Source organism: Chiloscyllium plagiosum, chromosome 1 (genome assembly GCF_004010195.1).
Source record: "Chiloscyllium plagiosum isolate BGI_BamShark_2017 chromosome 1, ASM401019v2, whole genome shotgun sequence".
Lineage (NCBI taxonomy): Eukaryota > Metazoa > Chordata > Chondrichthyes > Orectolobiformes > Hemiscylliidae > Chiloscyllium > Chiloscyllium plagiosum.
Window position 1 is genome coordinate 24,016,429 of NC_057710.1, and position 24,686 is coordinate 24,041,114.

A 24,686-nucleotide genomic window follows, 5' to 3' on the forward strand; every position below is an offset into this window, starting at 1 on the left:
CGCCTCCTCGCAGAGCGCTTTAGGGAACATCTCCGAGGCACCCGCACCAATCAACCACATCGCCCAGTGGCTCAACATTTGAACTCCCCCTCCCACTCTGCCGAGGATATGGAGGTGCTGGGCCTCGTCCACCGCCGCTCCCTCACCACCAGACGCCTGGGGGAAGAACGCCTCATCTTCCGCCTCGGAACACTTCAACCCCAGGGCATCAATGTGGATTTCAACAGTTTCCTCATTTCCCCTTCCCCCACCTCATCCTAGTTTCTAACCTCCAGCAACACGATCCCCTTGACTTGTCCGGACTTGTCCGACCTGCCCAGCTCCTTTTCCACCTATCCACTCCACCCTCTCCTCCCTGACCTATCACCTTCATCTCCTCCCCCACTGACCTATTGTACTCTATGCTACTCTATCCCCACCACCACCCTCCTCTAGCTTATCTCTCCACGCTCAGGCTCTCTGCCTTTATTCCTGATGAAGGGCTTTTGCCCAAAACGTCAATTTTGCTGAAGCTCCTCGGATGCTGCCTGAACTGCTGTGCTCTTCCAGCACCACTAATCCAGAATCTTGTTACTACATAGCCTGCTATTACACAATAACCATCCCCATTAACAGCTATTTACTCTCCCAGCCTGATTATTATCCACTCCTTTGTATAAATGTTTTTTGTCTTTGAGCTCTATCTCCACGTATCATCATTTACTCCTTACCTGCTCCCCCCACCCTATCTTCTGCATAAAAACTAATGATTTCCTAGCTATCAGTTCTGAAGAAGGGTCACTGGACTTAAAACATTAACTGATTTCTCTCCCCAGGTGCTGCCAGACCTGCTGAGCTTTTCCAGCAATTACCTTCTCAACGCAACTAGAGACAACAACCTGGTAACTAAATTTAAAAAAATAAACACAAGGTCATGGACCTGTGAAATACTTGACCAAACTGCCACTCATCTCCCAATGCAGTGCTAGAATGATCTGTCTGCTTATAAAATGCAATAGGCAAAAGTGAGGACTGCAGATGCTGGAAACAAGAGTTTAGATCAGAGTGGTGCTGGAAAAGCACAGGTCAGGCAGCATCCGCGGAGCAGAAAAATCTGTGTTTTGGGCAAATACCCTTCATCAGGAGTGGAGGCAGGGAGCCTCCAGGGTGGAGAGATTATAAAATGGGATGTCCACTTTTATTCATTCATATTTCTGAACAGCTATATTTCTTAAGATTATGATTAAATGCCCTACAGTATGGAAACACGCCCTTCGGCCCAACAAGTCCATACCGACCCTCTGAAGAGCAACCCACCCAGACCCATTTCCCTAGCCTATATTTACCCCTGACTAATGCACCTCTCACTATGGGTAATTTAGCATGACCAATTTACCTGACCTGCACATCTTTGGATTGTGGGAGGAAACCCATGTAGACGGGGAGAATGTGCAAACTCCACACAGACAGTTGCTTGAGGCTGGAATTGAACCCAGGTCCCTGGTGCTGTGAGGCTGCAGTGCTAACTACTGAGACACCATGCCATCCTTATTTCTTAAAATATAGCTGTTTTTGAATTAAATGGAGGAAGTTTACTGACCTCTGGACTGTGTTTGTCACGACTCATCAGTTCAAGGACCTCCTCCACAAGATCGTGCTTGTTACTGTGACCAAATTGCTTAATGTCTGTGTGAAAGAAGGAAAAAGCCAAAACCTCAGTCTTCACTTTAAGGGTTGTAAATTAGATTTTTTTTCATTCCTTCAAATGATCATACAGGCTGCACTGACCTTTCCAGACATTAGGAATCAGGTGTAACTGGTTTTCCGTGTCCAATGCCTGCAGCAGATCCCTCATTCCTTGCACATTGGGGTAGTAGACCTGTTTAAAAAAAAAGCAGAGTACTTTCCCGTATGAAATGTTTCCTGTAGTTCGATTAAAGTTAGCCGAAATATTAAAATAGGTCAGGCAGTCTCACAAAATGGCGAAAGTGAGAACTGGAGATCGGAGTCAAGATTAGTGTGGTGCTGGAAAAGCACATCAGGTCAGGCAGCAGAGGAGCAGTAAGGACTCCTGCCGGAATGTAGATTTTCCTGCTCCTCTGATGCTGCCTGACCTGTTGTGCTTTTCCAGCACCACTCTAATCCAACTTCACAAAATGTCTATTGTAGGTGCATATGCTCTGCTACAAACTGGAGGCTACACAATCTCCTTTACAAACCATGTACTAAGCCTCCTTTCCCATTTCTCTTCAGACCACACTCTCAATAAGGAACAGAAATAGAACAGGGAATGGAGCTAACATGCTTTCTCTACACACCTCCTTCTCCTTTCTACCCTCTTCTAAGATTTACAAACATGCTTACCCCAGCCAGCCCAGTCCTGTCCAATCAGCCTTTTTTCTGTTAAGAGCACGACATATAGGGGTGGCAGCTGTTGAGCTCCTTGAGCCTGTTTATGGCTGACCTGACAAGCTTTAATGCCACTTTCTTGACTGTGCTCCAGAACACACTGTACCCCAGCATTCTGCAGACTCCCTCTATTTAAACGACACCCTTTTCAAATGCCTCTTGCCAAAGTTGACAACCTTGCATTTTCCAATATTACAGAACATCTACCAATTGTTTGCCTATTCAATGCAGGCTCTCCTCAGCTTGGTCAACAAATTTTGTCACAGTACAACTGCCCCTTTCAAAGTTGAAAATGTAGATTGCATGTAGTTGAACCTTCAGCACATGCTCCCCACTACTTACAATTTGCCAACCTTAAATACCTAATTCATCTCATTGCTGTTAATTGCCTATTCATGCCACTATCATATAAACAGCCACTCATCTTGTTAAATGCTTTCATGAAATCCAAATACTTTACATCTGGTTCACCTTTAGAGACTCTTGTCACATCCTCAAAATGCAAATAAATTTGACTAACACCATTTCTGTTTCATAAATGAATGTTTGCTATGGTTTAAGAATGGATTCTAGCATTTCTCTAAAGATAGATGCCAGGCTAACTGGTCTATAGTTTCTTGCTTTCGGTCATCGCCTTTCTTGAATATGCTGGTTAAAAGTTAGCAGTTTTTCAACCTGCTAGAACCTTTCCAGGATCTAGGAGGTTTTGAAGAAGTACAACCACTTCTGTAGCAGCACGATGGCTCGGTGGTTAGCACTGCTGCCTCACAGCGCCAGGGACCCGGGTTCGACTCCAGCCATGGGTGACTGCCTGTGTGGAGTTTGCCCATTCTCCCAGTGTCCGCATGGGTTTCCTCTGGATGCTCCAGTTTCCTCCCACAACCCAAGATGTGCAAGTTAGGTGAATTGGCCATGCTAAATTGTCCATAATGTTAGGTGTATTAGTTTGGGTAAATATAAGGTAGGGGAATGGGTCTGGGTGGATTACTCTTCAGGGGGTCAGTGTAGACTTGCTGGGCTGAAGGGCTGGTTTCCACACTGTAGGGAATCTAAGCATGTAGCCACTTCTTTCAAAAGCCTCTGATGCACATCATCAGGTTCAGGAGAATTATCCGCCAAGAGTTCCATCAGTTTTTGGAATACTTTTTCCTCTCGTGGTCCTTATCCTAGCCCACAAAGATGTGGATTCTGTCATTTGGATAAACCTATAGGTGATGAACAATCCTAACAGAAACATTTAACTAAACGTTTCCCCTTCAGATGCTTATTAATTACACAGATGTACCGAGCATTTCTAAGTTCCAGAATCCATGTCTTACAACATTTTCACTTAATGCTCAGAACTTAAATTGGTCATCAGTAAGAGTGTTGTTTTAACTATTACAAGGATTGTAGAGCATAGCAGGTAAAACATACCGATGGAATGAGGGCTTTATACCACTTGAGAACCACATCAATGCTCTCCATCATGCATAAGATGCTGAAGAATCTCCCACTGAAAATTAAGAATAAACTTAATAAACAAATATTTATTAGCAACTGTTTGTACTTAACATTATACCAAACTCTTCAAGGTACATCACAGAGCTCTAAAATAGGTCTCAGACATCTCTGTAGGATTCCTCAGGGGTATCCTCAAACCAATCATCTTCAGTTGCTTCAGTGACCTTCCTTCCATCATAAGATCAGAAGTGTAGATTTTCACCAGTGACTGTACAACATTCAGTACCATTTGCAACTCCTCAGATATTGAAGCAGTCCACATCCAAATGTAGCAAGACTTGGACAATATCCTATCAGCTGACAAATGGCTAGCAACATTTGTGCCACACAATTGGCAGGGAAAGATGATCTTCGAGAGAGAATCTAACTGTCACCCTTTGGCCATCTATGGCACTACCAACGTTGAATACTCGACTATCAACATCAGGGTGCGTGTATGTGCACTTGTTTGTAATATTGACCAGAAGCTGAAGTGGATTAACAATATAAATGCTGAACGTAGGTTTGTTCGCTGAGCTGAAAGGTTCGTTTTCAGACATTTCATCATACTAGGTAACATCTTCAGTGAGCCTACGAATGAAGCTCTGGTGGTGTAGCTCACTTTCTAGCTGTATGTTTGAGTTTCCTTGGGTTGGTGATGTCATTTCCTGTGACATTGTTTCTATGGTGACGCCATTTCCTGTTTTTTTTCTCTGGGGGTGGTAAACAGGATCCAAATCAATGTACTTGTTGAGAGAGTTTTGGTTGGAATGCAATGCTTCTAGGAATTCCCATGCGTGTCTCTGTTTGGCTTGTCTCGGTTGGATGTGTTGACCTTCCTCAACCATATATAAGGATGTTAGTGAACCACCAGTGCTTCATTCAGAAGATCACTGAAGAAGTTACCGAGTATAGTGATAGAACATCTGAAAAAGAACCTTCCAGCTCAGCGAGCAAACCTACATACAGAAACTCAACCTGAGCCATAAATCTTCTCAAAACTCGCTAATATAAATGCTGTAACTACCAAAACAGGTAAGAGGCTACGAATCCTACAGCTGATAATGCACTTCCTGACTGGGTCTACCCACATCAAGTGGATTGCAGTGGTTCAAGGTAGCAGCTCACCACCAACTCGTCAAGTCCAACAACTGATTGGAAATAAATGCTCATGAGTGAAATAAAAATTCTTTTAAAATTCATTCATGGGATGTGTATATTGCTGTGAAGTTACTGCTCATCTCCAGTTGACTGTCAACTGGCAGTCGTCAGCAACTTTCTTAAAGTAAGGCAAATTGCTGCAATTCATCTCGTGGATGGTAAGCACTGTTGCCACTATGCTTCATTGTTGGTTGGTGTGAGTGACCAACTAAAGTGATGACTGTTTTGCCAATCAAGCAACTGATCTGTTATGGTTGGTCTTGGAGCTTGAAAATGTTTTTTTTAAAAACGGCAGCCATCTAGGCAATTGGGGTATGTATCATATTCGTGTCTCTTTGAGGATCTGAGGAGTCAGATGGTGAGTTACCTGCTCTAATATACCACAGGATTCAAACTTTCCTTTTTGCTACAGTTTTTATGTAGCTTATCCAGATACATTTCTGCCTGTGGTAACCCACCAGAACGTTGATTGTGGGTAATTCAGCAAAGGAAAATCCATTGAACGTCAAAGCAAACACATTAAACATCAAATGAAAAGTCATTTCCTAGCACCATGTTATCAATCTGAAACTGGATACTGTCCAGTTCTTGCTGTATATTGACATGGACTGTTTTGTTATCAGAGGAGTTGTGAATGGTGCTGAACATCATGCAATCATTAGCAAACCACCTGCGACCTTATGATGGAGAGAAGGTCATTGATGAAACAGCTGAAGATAGTTGGACCGAGGATACTACACTGAGGAACTCTTGCAGAGTTGTCCTGGAGCTGAGATGTTTATCCCCTTACAACCTCAGAGGTCAGTCTGACTCCAATCAGTGAGGCCCTTTCCCTCCTGAACTCCACCGGTTTCAGTCTTTCTCGAGTTCCTTGATGCCACACTCCATCAAATATTGTCTCAATGTCATCTGCAGTTCCTGTCAGAGTTCAGCTCTCCTATCCATGTTTGTATCAAGACTGTGTAGAAGTCAGGAGGTGAATTATTCTGGCAGACCATAAATTGAGTATGTTATTGCTGAAGATATGATGTTTGGATAGCAGTGAGAACAGCATATTCCACTTTGTAAAAATCATTGGGAATTAGATTAGATTAGATTACTTACAGTGTGGAAACAGGCCCTTCGGCCCAACAAGTCCACACCGACCCTCCGAAGAGCAACCCACCCATTCCCCTACATTTACCCCTTCACCTAACCTGCACATTTTTGGACTGTGGGAGGAAACCGAAGCACCCGGAGGAAACCCACGTAGACACAGGGAGAACGTGTAAACTCCACACAGACAGTTGCCTGAGGCGGGAATTGAACCCGGTTCTCTAGTGCTAACCTCTGCCACCGTGCAGTCCAATTAATTTGATGTTCATGAGATATGGATGCCACTGGCTAGGCCAGCATTTATTGCCCATCCCTACTTGCCCAGAAGGCAATTAAGAGTTAGATTAGAGTGGTGCTGGAAAAGCACAGCAGGGTCAGGCAGCATCTGAGCAGCAAGAAAATCGACATTTCGGGCAAAAACCCTTCATTCCTGATGAAGGGCTCCTGCCCAAAACATCCATTTTCCTGCTCCTCAGATGCTGCCTGACCTGCTGTGCTTTTCCAGCACCACTCTAATCTAAACTCTGGTTTCCAGCATCTGCAGTCCTCACTTTTGCCAAGGCAATTAAGAGTTGACTTGTTGGTCTGGAATGACACCGAGTCAGATATAGTCCTTGAGACTAAAAGAATCAAAGGGTCTGGGGAGAAAGTGGGAACAGGGGACTGAGTTGGATGGTCAGCCTTGACCACTGGAGCAGGTTTCAAGGCTCACTGCTCCTGTTTTCTACGTATGGCAGATTTTCTTCCCTCAAAGGGACGTTAAGGAACTGGATAGGCTTTCATTTAGACTAATGCTTTTAGACCATTTTCCCTTTTAAAAAAGTCCAGAATTTTAGTTAATTCAGACTTCACCATCTGCCACGGTAGGATTTGAACCCATGTCAGTACAACATTAGCCTGGGGTCTGGATCACAAGACCAGTCTCATCACAGCTATCACACCTCCATCAACACTGAAAAGCAAAATACTGTCGATGCTGGAGGTTTCAGATAAAAAACAAGAACACGCTGACAAGTCTGGCAGCATCGCTGGAGTGATGGAAAAAGTCAACAGTTTGAGCAAACTCTATAAAAGCTCAAGCAGCTATTACATAGAAGTTAAAACATTTTGTACATTATGTCTCAAATGTCAATTATAATAGTAGTGGTAATGTTACTGGACTAGTAATTCAGAACGTGAGGCTCATGTTCTGGGGACGAGGGCTCAAATCCAGATGATGAAATTTGGATTCAATAAATTTCTGGGATAAAAAAACTAGTCTAAAAAGGAGACCCTGTAAATCTCAGTCTGTTTCACTGCCTGTTTCATGATCTTTCAGGGTTCCAAAGAGTCATATTGGACTCTCAGTGTTAATGTGTCATATCTCCACAGATGCTACAAGACCTGTTGGGAGTTTTCCAACACCTTCTGTTTTATGACACATGCTATCATTTTGCTCAGGGCTGAGGCAGTGGTTGGCTGGATTAGATTTGTCCTGCTTTTTATGAACGGGACACAGCTAAGCAACATCCACATCATTTTGTCGGTAACAGCATTGCAGCTGTACTGGAACAGTTTGACTGCAGGCTCCATTAGATCTGGTGAGACTTTAATAAATCTAACAAAAAAAATGAAGAGTGAATTCCGTTTGTACACGTTGTGCAACCAGAGCTTTAAAAGTTGTTCAAATTAAGGAAAAAGATGATGCACAAGGACAGATCATCTGAATGAAACCTTCAGAGTCCAATTTTAAATTGATCATCAAAATTAAATTGGCTTAACGCAGGAAACTTTTCTCTGATACATGGGCGTAGAATGACATGGATTGGTATCTGAGTATTGAAGGGTACATGACATTTAGGAAGGACGGGAGCTTAGGAAAAGATGGACAGATGACTAAATTATTCATTATTATAGCATAAGAGAGAAAGATGATCAAGTTCAGAAAACTGTAGACTATAAAAATCAGAAGTGCAAAGGAAACCAAAATGAGGAGTTCATAAACTGGTTTTAGGATAGTTTCGTAGAACACCACGTTCTGCAGCTGACCACAGAACTGGCTCTGCTAGACCTGCTATTGTGAACCATGATAAGATTAAAAGATCTCAGAAATCTCCTAACTGCACAAAGATGGGTGGCAGGTCAGAAGATTGTACCTTTTATATATTGTGGCCAAAGACTGCCTGAAAATTCTCAAGGGAAAATTTAGGGCAAACTAGGAAGAAGTATAAAAACAGATAGCAAGAATTTCTACAGACATTTAAAAAATTTGCAAAAATTGGGTCCTATAGATATTACTTGGGAGAATTGTTAATGAGAAAAAGACAGATGAATTGAACAGGAATTATGTAGTCTTTGTAAGACCACGAAATATAGGAGCAGAATTAGTCCATTCAGTCCATCAAGTCTGCTCTGCTATTCAATCATGGGATTGGGGTTCCTCAAACCCGTACTCTTACCATCTCCCTACAACCCTTGATCCCCAGCCATCAAGAACCAGTGTTTTAAATTCACAATTTCTTGGCCTCCACAGCCCTCTAGCATGAGCTTCACAGATTCATCACCCTTTGGATTAAGAAATTCATCCTCATTCTGAAGAGTTGTCTCTTCGTTGAGGGTATGCCCTCAGACCCTAGTCTCAAACGAGCAAAAACATGCTCTCCACATCCACTCTATCCAGACCTCTCAGTATTCTGTATGTTAAATGCAATTCCTACCTCATCCTTCTAAAATTTCTCGAGTACAGACCCAGAGTCCTCAACTGCTGGTCCTGTAACAAGTCTCCACAGCGGGTTAATGAGAATGAAAGCTGATTACTGCTACCAACCTGATTTTCCCAGTCCACCTACATATTGAAGTCCCTCATAATGACTGTAATCGTGCTTTTCTTGCATGCTTTTTCCATCTCCTGATTTATTTTCTTGCCCACATCCTGACTGTTAGGAGGTCTGTACACAACTCTCACCAGGGAGATTTTCCCCATTGCATTTCCTGAACTCTACTCACACAGATTCTACATCTTCCAAGTCTGTATCATTTTGCGCTATCAATTTTACTTCTTACTAACAAAGCAACCCCGATCTCTGCCCATCTGTCTGTCCTTTCAACAGGACTGTGCATCCTTAGGCATGGAATTCCCAGCTCAGATTCTCTTGGATATACACTACAGCAGACCAACTGATGGTATAGATGGAAAGAGGTTCTGCTGAGGGAAAAAGGTGTAGCTAAGGAGACTAAATTAAAAAGCAGAACCAAAAGGTTAGTAATCTCTGAATTACTTTCTGAGCAACAGGCAAATTGGCACACAGTCAACAATCAATTTCAATATGTGTATACTGTGTGCATTCAAATACAATACCCTCAGTCCTGCATTGACTGCCTTCTCATAGTTGCCCCTTATTTTCTGGGCCTGAAATTAGATTTCCGAGTCTTTCCATACTTTTTGTTCTATTACTGGTGTTGAAAACTTCAATAACTTCTGCTGAGCCTTCCCCCTCAATAACTTTTTCCATAATTTTCCATGTAAACGAACCCACCCATGATTTTGTTTAAAGACATATAGAGGATTGGTGTGGACTTGTTGGGCCGAAGGGCCACTTTCCATATGTACGGAATCTAATCTAATCTAATACATCCACAGCCAGAGTTATGCTATTTACCAAGATTCTGGTCTCAGAATAATTCAGGTGGAGCATGTCCCATCAGAACAGCTCTCTCTTTCCCCAATACTGATGCTCACGTCCCATGAATTCAAACTCATTTCTCCCACACCAACCTCTACGTTTACCTCTTTAATGTTGTTAACTCTGCGCCAATTTGCCTGTGACTCACAAAGTAATCCAGAGATTACTAACCTTTTGGTTCTGCTTTTTAAATGTTGTCCCTAGCTACGCATATTCCCTCAGCAGAACCTCTTTCCACCTATAATCATCGGTACTTATATGGACCACGACAACTGGATCTTTCCCCTCCCACTGCAGAGGTGTGCCTGTGTGTGCTTGTAGGGGGATGGAATATGCCTGATGAGGGAAGGCTGGACCGGGAACGCTGTATCCACTTGAGTTTAGGAAAGCAAGAAGTGACTTAATTAAAAAGGCAGACCTTGTGGAGTCTTGACAGTAGATGTAGAAAGGATGTTTCTACTTGAAGAATTGAGGACAAGGGGCCATCGTTAAAAATAAAGAGTTGTCCATTTAAGACAAAGATAAGGGATTTTTTTCTGAGTCTTTAGTTTTTGAATTCTCTCTCAAAATGGTGGATGCAGAGCCTAAATAATTAAGGCAGCAGTAGATCCACTATCATCAGGTAATCAGATCAGCATGATCTTATCAAATGAGGGATCAAGTAACCTACTCCCAAGTTTAATGTGTACATCCTCTAGGATTCTAAACTTTGCAAACTGTTTGCACAGTTATATCAGGTAAATTAATAGATTAGACGTGCTGTAAAAGAATCTATTTAGGACAGGGGAGGTGAAAGAATGGTGGCTAAAATCCAGAGAAAAGACTTTAAATCTCATGTGAGCAATTTGATAAATTTTTAAAAATCTAAATTCAAATTAATTATTGTAAAAAGCACGAGTCCAACTCATTCACTGCTCTCCTTCTGGGGAGAAAAACCTGCCATTATATTCATTCCTAAATAAATATGATTTGGAGATGCCGATGTTGGATTAGGATATACAAAGTCCAAAAAAAAAATCACAATATCAGGTCCAACAGGTTTAACTGAAAGCACTAGCTTTCAGAGCACTGCTCCTTCCACCTGACGAAGGAGCGACACTTCAAAAGCTAGTGCTTCCAATTAAACCTGTTGGACTATAACCTGATGTTGTGAGATTTTTAAACTGGTCTTTGAAATAACCTAACTGGTTCAGGCATCCCAGCATCTCTTGGAGGAAGTTAGGAATGGTCAAAGGTCACAATTAAGAATAAGCAAAAGGTATTTATTGCTGCTGTAATGCAGCACACAGGGAGGAAGTAGTCTTTTGATATTATTGCTGGACCGTTAACACAGAGACCCTGGTAATGTTCTGGGGATTGGAGTTCAAATCCCACAAGTGGTCAAATTTGAATTCAATAAAAATAAATTCTGGAATGGTGTCCGAACAATGACCCTGAATCCATTGTCAGAAAAAATATCCATCCAGTTCATTACTGTTTTTTAGGGAAGGAAACTGCCATCCTTACCTGGTCTGGCCTACATGTGAGCCCAGACCCATAGCAAGATGGTTGACTCTTAACTGTCCTCTGGGCAATTAGGAATGGGCAATAAATGCTTGCCTATGATTGAATTAAAAAAGAAAAGCACCCAATCCATCATGACAGAGATGCTCAGGGTTATTTGATGTCCTTTTGAGGAAATCCGTGACATCAGCTTGTTGGCCCATCACTTGCATGTGCTATAGGTATTGGATTAACAAATAAAGGGAAAGATGGTAGCTAGTGCAATGACAGTGAACTAGTAAACTAGGGGCCAGGCTAATGAATTAATGACATGGACTCCAGTCTAACCACATTAGCTGGTGGAGTTTCAATTTAAGTAATAAATCTGGAACTTGAAAGTCATGTCAAGTCATGGTCACAATTAAAGTTTTAATCAATTGTTCTAACGAACTGCAAAGATTTCCAATACCCTTCAGGGAAGGAAATGTGACAGCCTTATCTGACCTATATGCAACTCCAGACCCACAGTATTTGATTCTTACTCCTTCTGCTGAGATGGCTGAGTAAGTCACTCAATTCATCAGCAATTAATGGTGGACAATAAAAAGACAAAAGCAAACACAAATGCCAAACGCACTTACTAATAAATACTTTGTTGGTAAGAATCGCCCAATAATACCCAGTTGTTTCCAGTTTCAAGTGTCTTGTGCAATCTGTAAGCCAATTCAAGGTCTTTCAAATCTAAACACTGCAAGGGAGGAAGCAAGAGGAACTTTAAAATTGTATGACACACTTAGTAATATTTAAATCTATCCCACTAAATTAAAATTCTTTACGTTTGCTTAAAATTAAGGAACTTGACAGGGTAGATCACACAACCATCATTTCATTACTTAATATATTTTCAGATTTTGCACATCTGTATAAGTGTCATAGAATCACACAACATAGAAACAGACCCTTCAGCCCAACTCGTCCATGGCAACCAGGATTCATAAACCGAGCTAGTCCCAATTTGCCTATATTTGGCCCACAACCTGTTAAACCTTTCCTATCTAAGTATCCTTTAAATGTATTAATTGTACTCACTTCTACCACTAACCCAGGCAATTGATTCCATGTGTAGCACCCTCTGGTAAAAGTCGACCCTCCGGTCCTTTTTAAACCTTTCCCATTTCATTTCAAGTCTATGTCATCTACCTATGGGGTGGCATGGTTGCTCAGTGGTTAGCAGTGCTGCCTCACAGTGCCTGGGTTCGATTTCACCTTCATGTCTGGTTTCCTCTCACAGTCCAAAAGGTGTACAAGTTAAGTTGATTAGCCACAGGAAATACAGGGTTTCAAGGATAGGGTAGCGGGGTGGGATAATCTTCAGAAGGTCATGGGTGGACTTAATGGGCTGAATGGCCTACTTCCACACTACAGGGATTCTAGTTTTGGATTCTGCTAACCTGGGGAAAAGATCCTATTTACTCTATCCATGCTCCTCATGATTTAATAAACCTCTATAAGGTCACCCCTTAGCCTACTATGCTCCAGGGCAAAAAACATCCAGTCTCTCTTAACTCAAACTTTTCAGTCTCATTAAAATCCTGGTAAATCTTTTCTACATCCTTTCTAATTTAATGACATCCTTCCTATAGCAGGGCAAAATAAACTGTACGCAATACTCCAAACACTGTCTGCCCATAGTCTTGTACAGCCATAGCATGACATCCCAACTCTTGTATTCAATGCTCTGTAGACAAGCTTGCCAAACGCCGCCTTCACCACCTCATCGACTTGTAACGCTACTTTCAAGGAACTATATACTCGCACCCCTAGATTCCTCTGTTTGACAACACTCCCCACAGATTTACCATTAACTCTAAGTCCTGCCTGGTTTGTCTTACCAACTTATTCTCATCATTATCTATCCCTGCACATACACACTCAGCCCCTTTTAAACCTTGAATGAGAAATAAGAGCCAACTTTTCTCCCTTAGCTAAATCTGTACATAATGACACTAGGTGGCAGTGTGTTCCAGTGATCACTTCCAAGAATGAACTAATTCGTCAATCAAATTTTAATTCATTGTATAATCAGAGTCACATAGCTTGGAAACAGACCCTTTGGTCCAACTCATCCATGCTGACCAGGTATCCTAAACTTAAGCAATCCATTTGCCTGCATTTAGCCCATATCCATCTAAGCCTTTTCGGTTCACATACCCAACAGTCTTTTAATTGTTATAATTGTACCCGCGTCCACCACTTCCCATATACAGGGATCACTGTGTGAAAAAGGTTGCCCCTCAGGTCAGTTTTAAATCTTTCTTCCTCGCCTTAAACTTTTGATTTCTAGTTTTGTACTCCCCCACTCTTGAAAAAAACCTTGGCTATTCACCTCATTTATAGAACATAGAACATGGAAGAATACAGCGCAGTACAGGCCCTTTGGCCCTCGATGTTGCGCAGATCCAAGCCCACCTAACCTACACGAGCCCACTATCCTCCATATGCCTATTTATGCCCTTCATGTTTTTATAAACCTCTAAGGTCACCCCTCAGCCTCATTTCAGGTTTACACAGTCTTTCATTCACACTTGCTTCCTTCACTTTAACGCCCAGATGCTTTTCTGTTGAACAGATTTGGCTTCCTCAAACTCAAGAAATGATGATTTCCATGGTCCTTTGCTAGCCTCTTCATAGCCTCCTGTACTTCTTCCATTGGTTACAATACCCCCCATGCTGATAATGCTTTTTCAAGTATTTAAGATTTGAACTTCAAGACATTTCAACAACCCAATATGACTCAATTTCCATATTGCGCAACATCTGAGCCAGCTAGAAAACCTCATGTCTTCCAGCAGCCATGAAGTGCATTTTAATGACAACCATAAATGTACACATATGCAGGCAAGCTACTGTGGATTATTTTGGGGTCAATGGGTTTGACAGTTGGTGGGGAAGGGAACAGAAAGCAAATTACAAGAGTTTTTGAATTAATGAGAAACTTCAGTTATGAGAATGGATTGAAATTGGGACTTCTCCTGGGAGAGAACATTTGACAGAGGTTTTCAAAATCATGAGGGGGTGAATAGAGGAGATAGGGAGAAGCTCAACAAAAAAACAGAATGAAAGGGCATAGATTAAGAGTGATGTGCAAACAAAGCAAAGGTGATAGGAAAAAACATTTTGCACTCAGCAAATGTTTAGGGTATGGAATACACTGTCTTAAATGTAGTGTAGGCAGGTTCAAGTGAGGCATTCAAGGGCATTTGATGCTTATTTGGGTGGAGATAGCATTCAGGGATATGGGAAAAGGCATTAGATGGTAAAACCAGGAACAATTGGCCTCTTTCTGCAGTGTAACAATACTGTGATTCTAAAAACCTTTCCACTTCCCAAAGCTTCTGAAACTGCATCTCTTCAAATGCTAGTTACATTTAGCTTCAGTTCAGAGTGTTTTAAATTAGTTTGCACAAAGTCAGAGAACCATTTGAAAGGTGCAGCAGTCAATCACCAGAGCCTAGGAAGGAATTGTTTCAACCTCAAAGTTCAATGGCTTTCATCTTCCACTTGGATAGCATCACCATTCCATGGATTTATGAGAGATAGTGGGGTGCTTTATAAAATAACAGTCACACAGGCAGCAGTATGCAACAATCGATACTGACAGAGGAAGTAGAAACAGTTGTTTTATTCATAAATGAGTCGGAAAGAGTGAAATACTTACCAGCCTCATAGCACTGATATAGAAGTTCACTGTGGGAAAAGGAAACAAGATCAGTTAATACATTATTATTGGTGGTGGTGGTAGTTTAAGTAGAGGGAGGTAAAAATCACATAACACCAGGTTATAGTCAAACAGGTTTATTTGTAAGCACTAGCTTTCGGAGTGCTGCCTCTTCAAATCAGCAGCCCGACACCAGCACTTCCAAATCATAAGTAGAGGGAGCAATGCTGTTCAGGATCTCAGTACCAAGGGATCTTTCTACACTCATTGGTTTAAATACAGTACTTACTTCATTATTCCAATTTACTGAGGCTCAAATTCACAACCTTCTCATTCACAGATAAGGAGAAAGTGAGAACTGCAAATGCTGGATATCAGAGTCGAGAGTGTGGTGCTGGAAAAACGTAGGTGGTCAGGCAGCATCCGAGTAGCAGGAGAAATGACATTTTGGGCATAAGCCCTTGATCATTCACAGATAAGCCAAGTAGCTACTTCTGCAGCACTTCTTGTATAATTTACTTTGTATAAATACATCCCAATACAATGACACGAAGATTATTTTTGACAGACAATAATAATTTTGTGACTATGCCCCAATAGCTTTTCACCTAAAGGAAATGCTATTTCAATTTCTCCTCACCGTTGTCTGCATTACTTTCCTGACCAGTGCTAGTTGCATCTTCTTCATTCCATCTCTGCTTCAAATAAGCTATCCTCTGCACTCTTCCCCCCCCCCCCCTTAACCATTACCCCTACAATCGCAAATCGCATAACGACAAGATTCTCATTTCACCTACTATTCACTCTTGCAAATATCAAGCTTTGAATGTGTCAATGACAAAACCTGAAGTGCTGCGAACAGTGAGGAGGATATAAATGGATCTCAGAAAGACACAGACCAAATGGCAGATGAAATTTAATGCAGACAATTGTGAAGTATTCCCTCTTGCAAATGGACTATAAGGAAAAACTCTTTACAATAAAAGGGTAATACAGGAGCATGAGGGCCGGGCGGTATATGTGCACACAACATTTGAGGAAGGAGGCCAGGTTGAGAAAATAGTTAAAAGGCATTAGGGACACAAATTCAAAACAATAACATTGGGTACAAAAGCAAAGAAGTTATAAAGAATGTGTACAAAACACTGGTTTAGCCTCAACTGGAATGTTCTGGGCACCAAAAGTGTGTGCGCAGAAAAGATTCACAACAATGGCTTCAAAGCTAAGGAATCTCAGTTATGTGCACAGGATGGCAAAGTTCACAGAATGTAGATACCACTGGCTGAGCCACTGATCATTGCCCACCTCTAGTTGTCCTTGAGAAGATTGGCGTTGAGCTTTCTTGAACCACCATAGTTTGCTGGAGGCTGACCTACATTGATTTGATGCAATTCATTGAGGCACATAACACAGATGGACCCCACCAAATATGACCAATGCATAAATCCCAGAAAAAGGTACCATAGATTTAAAAAGGATGCAGAGGGTCAACAGCTCCAGATTTTCAAGTCCTGACATCATTAACAGAGCCGGATTTCATGATAGCGTTTAAAAAACTGGTAAGTGCAGAACAGCAAGAAAGAAAAAAATCCTTTAAGGTTGACCAAGCAGATGGGTAGCCTGAAACATGTGGCTAACCGCACTTCAATCTGTCAGTAATTCGGAAACAAACCAGATGTCAAAATAAAATACTGACAGAAGAATTCAGCAGATGTATGAAGAAAAATAAGAATATTTGAACAATTTTAGTTCAACCACAGTATGTACTACTGTTGCTTATTGTATTCACGTACCATCATCAGGATCCCGGGGCTCAAAATGCTTCCCCTCTATTTCATCAATCACCTCAAAGATGATGTCAGCGTGTGGTCGGGTAACTGCGCCTGGAAGGTTAAAAGGGAAATTGTTAACTGGAAGGGGAAGTCTGGTCATCATTAGAGCACAATGAAAACACACCACAAAATGTGACATCCCCCAGATCTGTAATGAAAGAACTACAGATGAATTTGCGAAGAAACATCAGGCTAGAATCAGGAATGTGTTTACACTGCAGATCTAAATGGAATGGTACTGCACAGTATATGGTTCCCATTTATATTGGGGAGTAAACATCAGCTCGGATGTCGCAGCAATGATCGGTTTCCCTTTCAAACACTGTTCATGTGGTTTGAGTTAATTTGCTCCCAGTCTGCACGATTGTGAGAAACTGCTAGGATACTTCATGTCTAACATCTTAAAAAAACAGCAGCAGTGGCTCAGGCATAGGCGACTTTTTATTGTGTAGATGCCACTTAAAGCCCACCACACGCAGGCTGAAGAGAGAACACCCACACTCAGCTCCCATTATCCAGCTGATGTCTGTACCCCTGCGCCACTCATCATTGCCATGCTGCTCCATGGTCGTCTAGAAAACAATTCATCTAGTAGAGGATAGTTACGTAAATTATGAGCAAGATCGGTTCTGGCTCAGTCGTGATTAACAACAATAATCATGTTCATTCTGGGCACTATTTGGGGTGTCAATACATTCTGATGCTGCCTTTCTTATTTAGGATGCTAAAAAGGATGTAGGTGTTGCTGGCAAGGCCAGTATTTATTACTCATTGGAGATTTGTACCAGATTCACATATACGTTGGTATTGGGTACACACATTTAATTGGAGAGATGAATACATGGCTCAAAGACTAGTGAGGAAGCAATCCAGTCTGAAACCAGTACTGGGAAAATGAAACTGGCTGTACCATTGGGAAGATCAACACCTGAACCAAGTAGTGTTCATGCAAACTACATAATTAGGAAGTAGAACGATTTTTAAAACTAAATATTGCAGGAAAGGGATCAAATGTGCAAAGATGCGACATATCAAAGAGTAGAGACATGTAGAGGAAAACAGTAAGACAGGAAATGAGGGTCAGAGAATGGCAGGAAGGAGCAGAGCGAAAAACAAGAGAATACACTAATCAAGATTAGACACTACAAAGATAACAAAGACAAAATAAGAGACTCAGCATCAGAATGCGCAGGACATTCATAAATTAATTGACAGCGCAGTGAAGTAAATAAATATGATCAGACAGCCAGTATGGAGATGACTAGATCCGAATATTGCATGGCTACATGATATTTACAAAGATTAGGAAACTAGGTAAAAGTGGAGGTGTCGCACTGTTAAACAAGAATGATATTTATGCAATAGTTAGAGATTACATTATTTCAGGTGGTCAGAATGTAGAATCAGTTTGGACGAAGATGGGGGAATAGAAGTAACAGACCATTAGTCTTCAGGCCTTCCAATAGGCTCAAAGCATAAATATTGAGTACTTGTTTAAATTTGCCTTGTGTTATCTTAAACCCACATCCCTTAGTAATTGACCTTTCTATCCCAGGGATAAAAAGACTATCCATGCCTCTAAATTTTGTAAACTACCAGATCAGCCCTCATTCTTCAATGTTCGAGTGAAAACAAACCAAGTTTGTCCAATCACTCCTCATAACTAACACCCTCTCATGCAAGCAAGAACCTGGTAAATCTTTTCTGTACCCTCTCCAAAGCCTCTGGTAGAGATGAGACAGCCAATTTTTGTTTGCAAAATGGCATTACAAATTAACTGCCAGAGGCAGGAGCAGATACAATAGCAATGTTTAAGAGGCATCTTGACAGACACATGTATAGACAGGGAAGAGAGGGATATGAAGAGAGACAAAAGGTTATTAGTTTAGAAAGACATGTGTCGATACAGGCTTGGTGGGCCACAGGGCCTGTTCCTGTGCTGTACTGTTCTTTGGGGTAAATTGATGGCAATAATCATGAATGATACCAATTGATTTTTCCAGTTTATACGTAATAGTAGCCTTAATGAGTGGTCTTTAGCACCTTACTGTAACACCAGAGAGTAGCAAACTTAAGGAAATAGCATATACCTAAAAGATGAATGACAAATACCTGACCAGAATATAAAACAAGGTTGAAAATGACCAAAGGCCAATCAAGAGGAAGAAATGGGAGTATAACTAAAAACTAATTAGAAATATGGAAAAGCATATTACAGCAAGAGTTCCTATTGTCTAAAAAGACAGTAAAGTGAGCATTGGTGCTCCAGACTGAGACAATGAGGATCTAATAAAAGATAATAATAGAATGACAGTTAAAATGAATAAATATTTTGCTTTTGTCCTCACTATGGAGTGTACAAAAAAAAAAATCCCACTGTTAGCTGTAAATCAGGAGGTGGAAGGAGAAGAGGAACTTTAGAAAAATTACAATCACAATGTACTAAGCAAATTGATGGAACTATGGGTTGGCAGATCTCTGGCTCCAGATGGACCTCTTCATTAGATGTTGGATATCGAGGTCCCTTAAAAACTAAAATTTCCTAGTATTTACTGTGCAGCATGAGATTTCATTTAACAGCTATTGTCCCAAGAAATAACTTTCCAAACTTTTATCAAGGGAAAGCAAAGGGGAGAATTATAAAAGAAAGGTCACGATGTGCAGTTAACAGGCATCAATTTATGTGGCACCAAACACATCTTACTGTGTTTATAAAAATATGGTTTTGTTCTTAGAAGGAATGAAAACTAACCCCTAACGAAGGTGGACAAGGGGCCTCTTGGTTATTAGCCAAGAGTGGCAGGATGGGTGACTGACAAAACATCAGTAGCTAGCCCCCAAAACAGGGACAGGAGGGGAGAAAGGAGCAAAATGATTCAAGGAGACAAACAACAATATCTCCCTTGGGGAAAAGTAGTGCAGGACAATAATAGGCCTTCAGCCCACCACTGTGCCAACACGTGACACCTTTTCAAAACTAAAAAACATTTGCTTCTACACAGTCCGTATCCCTCTACTCCTAGCCTATTCATACAGCTGTCAAGATGCCTCTTAAGTATTGCTATTGCACCCGCCTCCATCAGCTGCCTATGTCAGGCACTTACCAACGACAGTGTAAAACCCTTGCCTCAGATCTCCTTTAAACTTACTCCCTTTTACCCTAAACCTATGCCCCTTAGAAACTGACATTTCTACTATGGGATAATGATTCCAACTATACATGTTTTCCTTGTTTTGTAAACTTCTGTCAGGTTGCCCCTCAAACTTCAAGTGAAAACAGTTTATTCAATCTCTCCTCATACCCTCCAAACCTGTTGAACCATTTCTGTGCCCTCTCTGAAGCCACCACATCATAATGGTAGTGAACTATACACAGTATTTCAAATAAGGCCTAAAATTCTATGCAGCTGTAACAACTCAGCAATTTTTATACTCTATGCCCTCACCGATGAAGGCAAGCATGCCAAACACCTTCTTCACCATCTTATCCACCTGGGTTTCCATTTTCAGGGAACTCTGGATCTGGTCATGGAGATGAACCAGAATCTTAAATTCTGAAAAGGTTTTGCATACAAAGGTTATTTCCTCTTCCAGCGAAGAGATCAACTAAAGGCCAATGACCTAAGACAGCTCCCAAGATTGAGAAGAAACTTCTTTTAGGGAATTAAAATTATGAGAATTAGGTTTTTATTGTCACTTGTACTGAAGTACAGGAGTACAGTGAAAAATGTACTAAGTTGCTATTCTCCAGTGCCATCATAGATACAAAGGTAACTTAGTTAGGTATAAAAGTAGAAAATAAAGTTAGAAGTTTCGGATTACAGTTCTTCTTAAGTACTTAGCCTTGGTCCTGGATCCGGTTTCCCCCACCCTGACATTGAGACCATCTCAGCGCAAGTTCCCTCACTGCGCTGCCATTGCAGAACCATATTGCCATTCGTCAGCGCCATCTTGCCTCTACTGACAACAACGCAATGTGTCTGCGCAGAGCTGATGTTAGCAATGCAGCCACCACTGAAGCTGCTACGTGCTTTCCCCAGAACATAAGTAAGGTTAAAGTAAAAAGAAAGCAGAGAAAGAAGTAAAAGTAAAAGCAGACTGATCCACACTGGGCTTCGACGCATTGCCACAGATGCCATCTGAGGACATGAAGTAGAAAAGTAAAAGAAATGACAAAAAAAGAAAAGAACATCTTGAATGTAATGAGCATGTACGGTACCTGCTACCACAGCGTGAGACAAAGTGAATAGTATAGATGCGAGGCAGGTTTGAGGGGCAAGGGAATAGAGTAACAATGATAGATTTGAATGAGGCAAGATGGGAAGAGGTTTGTGGAGCATTATTAATGTTGACATGAATTGATTAGGCTGAATGGCCTGTTTGTATACAAATTCTCACTTCCAGGTACCCATGTACCACGAAGATAGCCATGAAGTAAGTATACTGCAGACAATCCAGGAGACAAACTTCTCTTTTAGACCAAAAAAAAGGGTGGAACCTCCAGTTGAAAATTGTGATACTAGAAACTGCACCAAAAAAAACTTTCATCCAGCTTATCTCTATCTTTTTCAATTCCGCAGGAATTTCAAGTTTTAGATTATACTTGTATTTACTTACCTGGTTTATAGAATATAGCAAGTAGATGATTGAAGGTAGCCAAACTTGGTTCTAAAATAAGGGAATTTTTAAAAAAAGAACTTTAAAACTCTTGTGCACTGGTATATGTTTAACATTTAGAAAATATCAGACCAGGTCTGAAGGCCCCCTCTCCCATATGCCAAAACCTTCACCTAAATTACAAACAGACAAACCAAGCCACCAGAACAGCTCATAGCAAGTTCAACAGTAATCATTAACAAATTTAGGGTGGCTTTTCTTTTAGTTTAAAATCACACTTAAAACTTGGAAAGCGCCAGCTCAGATCTAGGCGACTTTCTCGTGTAGATGCTTCCCAAACAGCTCACCACATGCAAACTGAGAGAGAAAGACCCACACTCAGCTCCCATTATTCAGCTGAGGTCCGTACCCCTGCGCCGATCATCATTGCTGGTAGCCTGATCTGCTTATTCCATAAACACACATCTCAAGTAAATGAAGAAAAGTTTACTGGCTACAAAAACGTACATGTTGACATATTAGATCATATTTTCCCCATCCTCAATTCCGACTTGAACCAATATTTATAATACAACTGTTTCTTTGTTCCTTTATTCTTTTATTAGGATGTGGTGGTGACTGTGAGGTCAGCATTTGTTACCCCTCCAACTGCCCATGAACAAGGCCATTTCAGGGGACAGCCTAGACTCAAGTTATGTTTAGAATAGAGTAGGACATGAATGAACTACTCGTATTTTTATGACAAATGATGATAGTCAGTAATGGTGGCTGTGAAACCAACACTCAATTCCAGACTTGGTCATTGAATTGAATTTAAAATCTCACCAAGGCATGCGCTGGAATTAAACCACAATGCCTCTTTTTCCTGCAATACAACTAAATATGTCTCCCAGTGGTGTTGCTTTAGTACTCAGTTGTATCTCTCCATTTGGATTGTGGGAAACCCACACAGACACAGGGAGAATTTGCAAACTCCACAGACAGTTGCCCGAGGCTAGAATCGAACCCAGGTCCCTAGGGCTGAGAGGCAGCAGTGCTGACTACTGAGTCACCATGCTGCCCCTACGTGTTGATTACCCGAATTGAGTGTACACCCTTGGAGACCGGAAATACTCCTAGTATCCAAAAAGGAAGTTCACAAATGAGCCAATGATTTTGTGATGCAGCTCAGTTCTTTGCACACATCATTCTGCTCTTGCACGTACTACAGTGCACTTGAAATGTGAACTGATCAAGTTTCTGCACTTCATTTTTCATTTCAGAGGTTTTTCCCGAGAAAGTCTTTCCCAGGATATCAGCTTTAGTGTTAACTTATAACTAAACAGCAGTAACAACGCAGCCTGACCCTGTTAACATCCACACCCACAACAGCAAGAAGCTGGGGTTCAAGCCGATTCTCCCTCTCTCTTTCTCTCTCCAGCCTCAGGGAAGTGCGGCTCTGCAATGCATTGGGGTGCAATGGTAGTTGAGATAAAGGTATAGACCAGGGATCTTTGAAATTTTTAATATCCGCATTATGGGTATTTGTGACAAGGCCAGCATTTATTGCTTAACTATAGTTGTGCTCAAGAAAGGAGCATTCATGTGGTGTACATAGACAATTTGACCCAGAAACAGTCAAGGAACAGTGTTATAGTTCTAAGTTGGGTGCATGATTTGAAGAGGAACCTGAAGATGACTTTTCCATGCATTTGCTGCTCTTATCCTTTGGAGTGCTGGAGGTTGTGGGTTTGGAAGGTGCTGTTAAAAGAGCCTTTATGTATTGTTGCCAAATAGTGAGGTCTGAGAATGTGACATTGTCACTGTGGAGAAATGAGCCTTTGGCTAATTGGTCACACAGCAAAGATTGTGTTTTCTTTTTGACAATTAAAGTAACATCAGCATAATGAATAAATATGATGTACAATTAGTAACTGGAATATAAAAATAGGAAAGTGGTCATACCTATATTTAGATATTTCATTTCATTAATTATTTGGATGGAAAGCCCTTTCGCGATTGAACCACACTTTCGGAGACTCTTCAATGCAGAATTAAAAGTTAACAAATTTGGCTGCACTTTTTGTTCAGCCATTTGCTTCAGTAGCTCCTGATTTCAAAAGAAATGAAAAAGTTAATGAACATAAATAAGAATCCAGGTGTCATAATAACTTAGGACTTGCAAGATTCTCAGGAGTAACAGAAGCAAAACAAGGGTGATTGTAGATTCAACAGTGACATCTGAAAAGAAAAGAATTGCAGGTTGTGGGAAATGAATGAGAGAGTATGATTAATTTGGATAATACTTTCAAAGAATATTATTACAGATCAATAGACCTCTCTTATGCTTTTATGACAAGTTCTTGCTTGTGACGCCTTCATCCCAAAAGGAGTGAAAGTAAAAACTATGGACACAAAATTGGTTGAGTGATTGGAAACAGAGAAACAGAGTACTGGAATGGTTAATGAATGAAGGTGTGTAGTGGAGTTCCCCAGGAATCAGTACTCCTGTGTTTCCTGATGCATATTAATGATCTAGACCTTGGGGCTCAGGGGTCAATTTCCAAATTTGCAGCTAATACAAATCTTGGAAGCACTAAACTATGAAGAGAACAGTGCAGAACTCCAAAATGACAGTTAAGTTGAAGTAGGCAGATGGGTGGCAGATAAAGTTCGACATGGAAGTGTGAGGTGAGACATTTTAGTAGCAAGAACATGGAGAAACAATACATACAGGGAGTGCAATTCTTAAGGGTGTGTAAGAGAAGAGGAACCTGTGTATGTGCACAGATCAGAAGGCAGCAGACGAAGTGGAGGGCTACTAATAAAACAGTGTCCTCAGCTTTATTAATGGGGCATAGATTACAAAAGCAAGTACTTTATAAATGTGTTCGATCTCAGCTAGAACATACGGTACAATCTGGGTGTCACACTACACGAGTGATTTGAACTCACTGAAGAGAGTGCAGAAATGGTTTGCAAGATTGGTTCCTCAGATGAGAAATGTCATTTTGAGGATAGATTGGAAGATTGGGTTTATGGTCCTTGAACAGGAGATTTGATCGAAGTTTTCGAAATCTTGAGGTGGCTGTACAGGATCGAAAATAAAATGATACAGACTTAAAATAATTTGAAATGTCATGTGAGAAAAGACTTTGGCAAGTCAGAGCCAATTGAGGTGCTCAACAGGGAATTTTTTCCTATTCAAATAACCAGAGTGAAAAGGTATGGGGAATGGTGCTTTAAACTGTAAGCTAGCGATTAAGTGGT

The 24,686-nt window shown here is 41.1% G+C and overlaps 1 protein-coding gene and 2 non-coding genes across 3 annotated transcripts in view; all 3 read right to left on the reverse strand.

Annotated features, from left to right (window-relative positions):
- Positions 1-24,686, reverse strand: part of ptcd3 (pentatricopeptide repeat domain 3) — a 59,431-nt gene that overhangs the window by 7,808 nt on the left and 26,937 nt on the right. The window contains exons 13-20 of the mRNA XM_043705739.1: positions 23,382-23,526; positions 21,438-21,488; positions 16,782-16,871; positions 14,989-15,017; positions 11,912-12,018; positions 3,805-3,883; positions 1,768-1,858; positions 1,580-1,665 (exon numbers count right to left, since the gene is read on the reverse strand). Coding sequence (XP_043561674.1) covers positions 1,580-1,665; positions 1,768-1,858; positions 3,805-3,883; positions 11,912-12,018; positions 14,989-15,017; positions 16,782-16,871; positions 21,438-21,488; positions 23,382-23,526 — 678 coding nt within the window. The remainder of the gene's footprint in view (positions 1-1,579; positions 1,666-1,767; positions 1,859-3,804; positions 3,884-11,911; positions 12,019-14,988; positions 15,018-16,781; positions 16,872-21,437; positions 21,489-23,381; positions 23,527-24,686) is intronic.
- Positions 17,239-17,376, reverse strand: LOC122556069. Its single transcript, XR_006313456.1, has one exon. It is a non-coding gene; the product is annotated as a small nucleolar RNA SNORD94 (small nucleolar RNA).
- Positions 21,733-21,870, reverse strand: LOC122556068. The gene has a single exon (XR_006313455.1). It is a non-coding gene; the product is annotated as a small nucleolar RNA SNORD94 (small nucleolar RNA).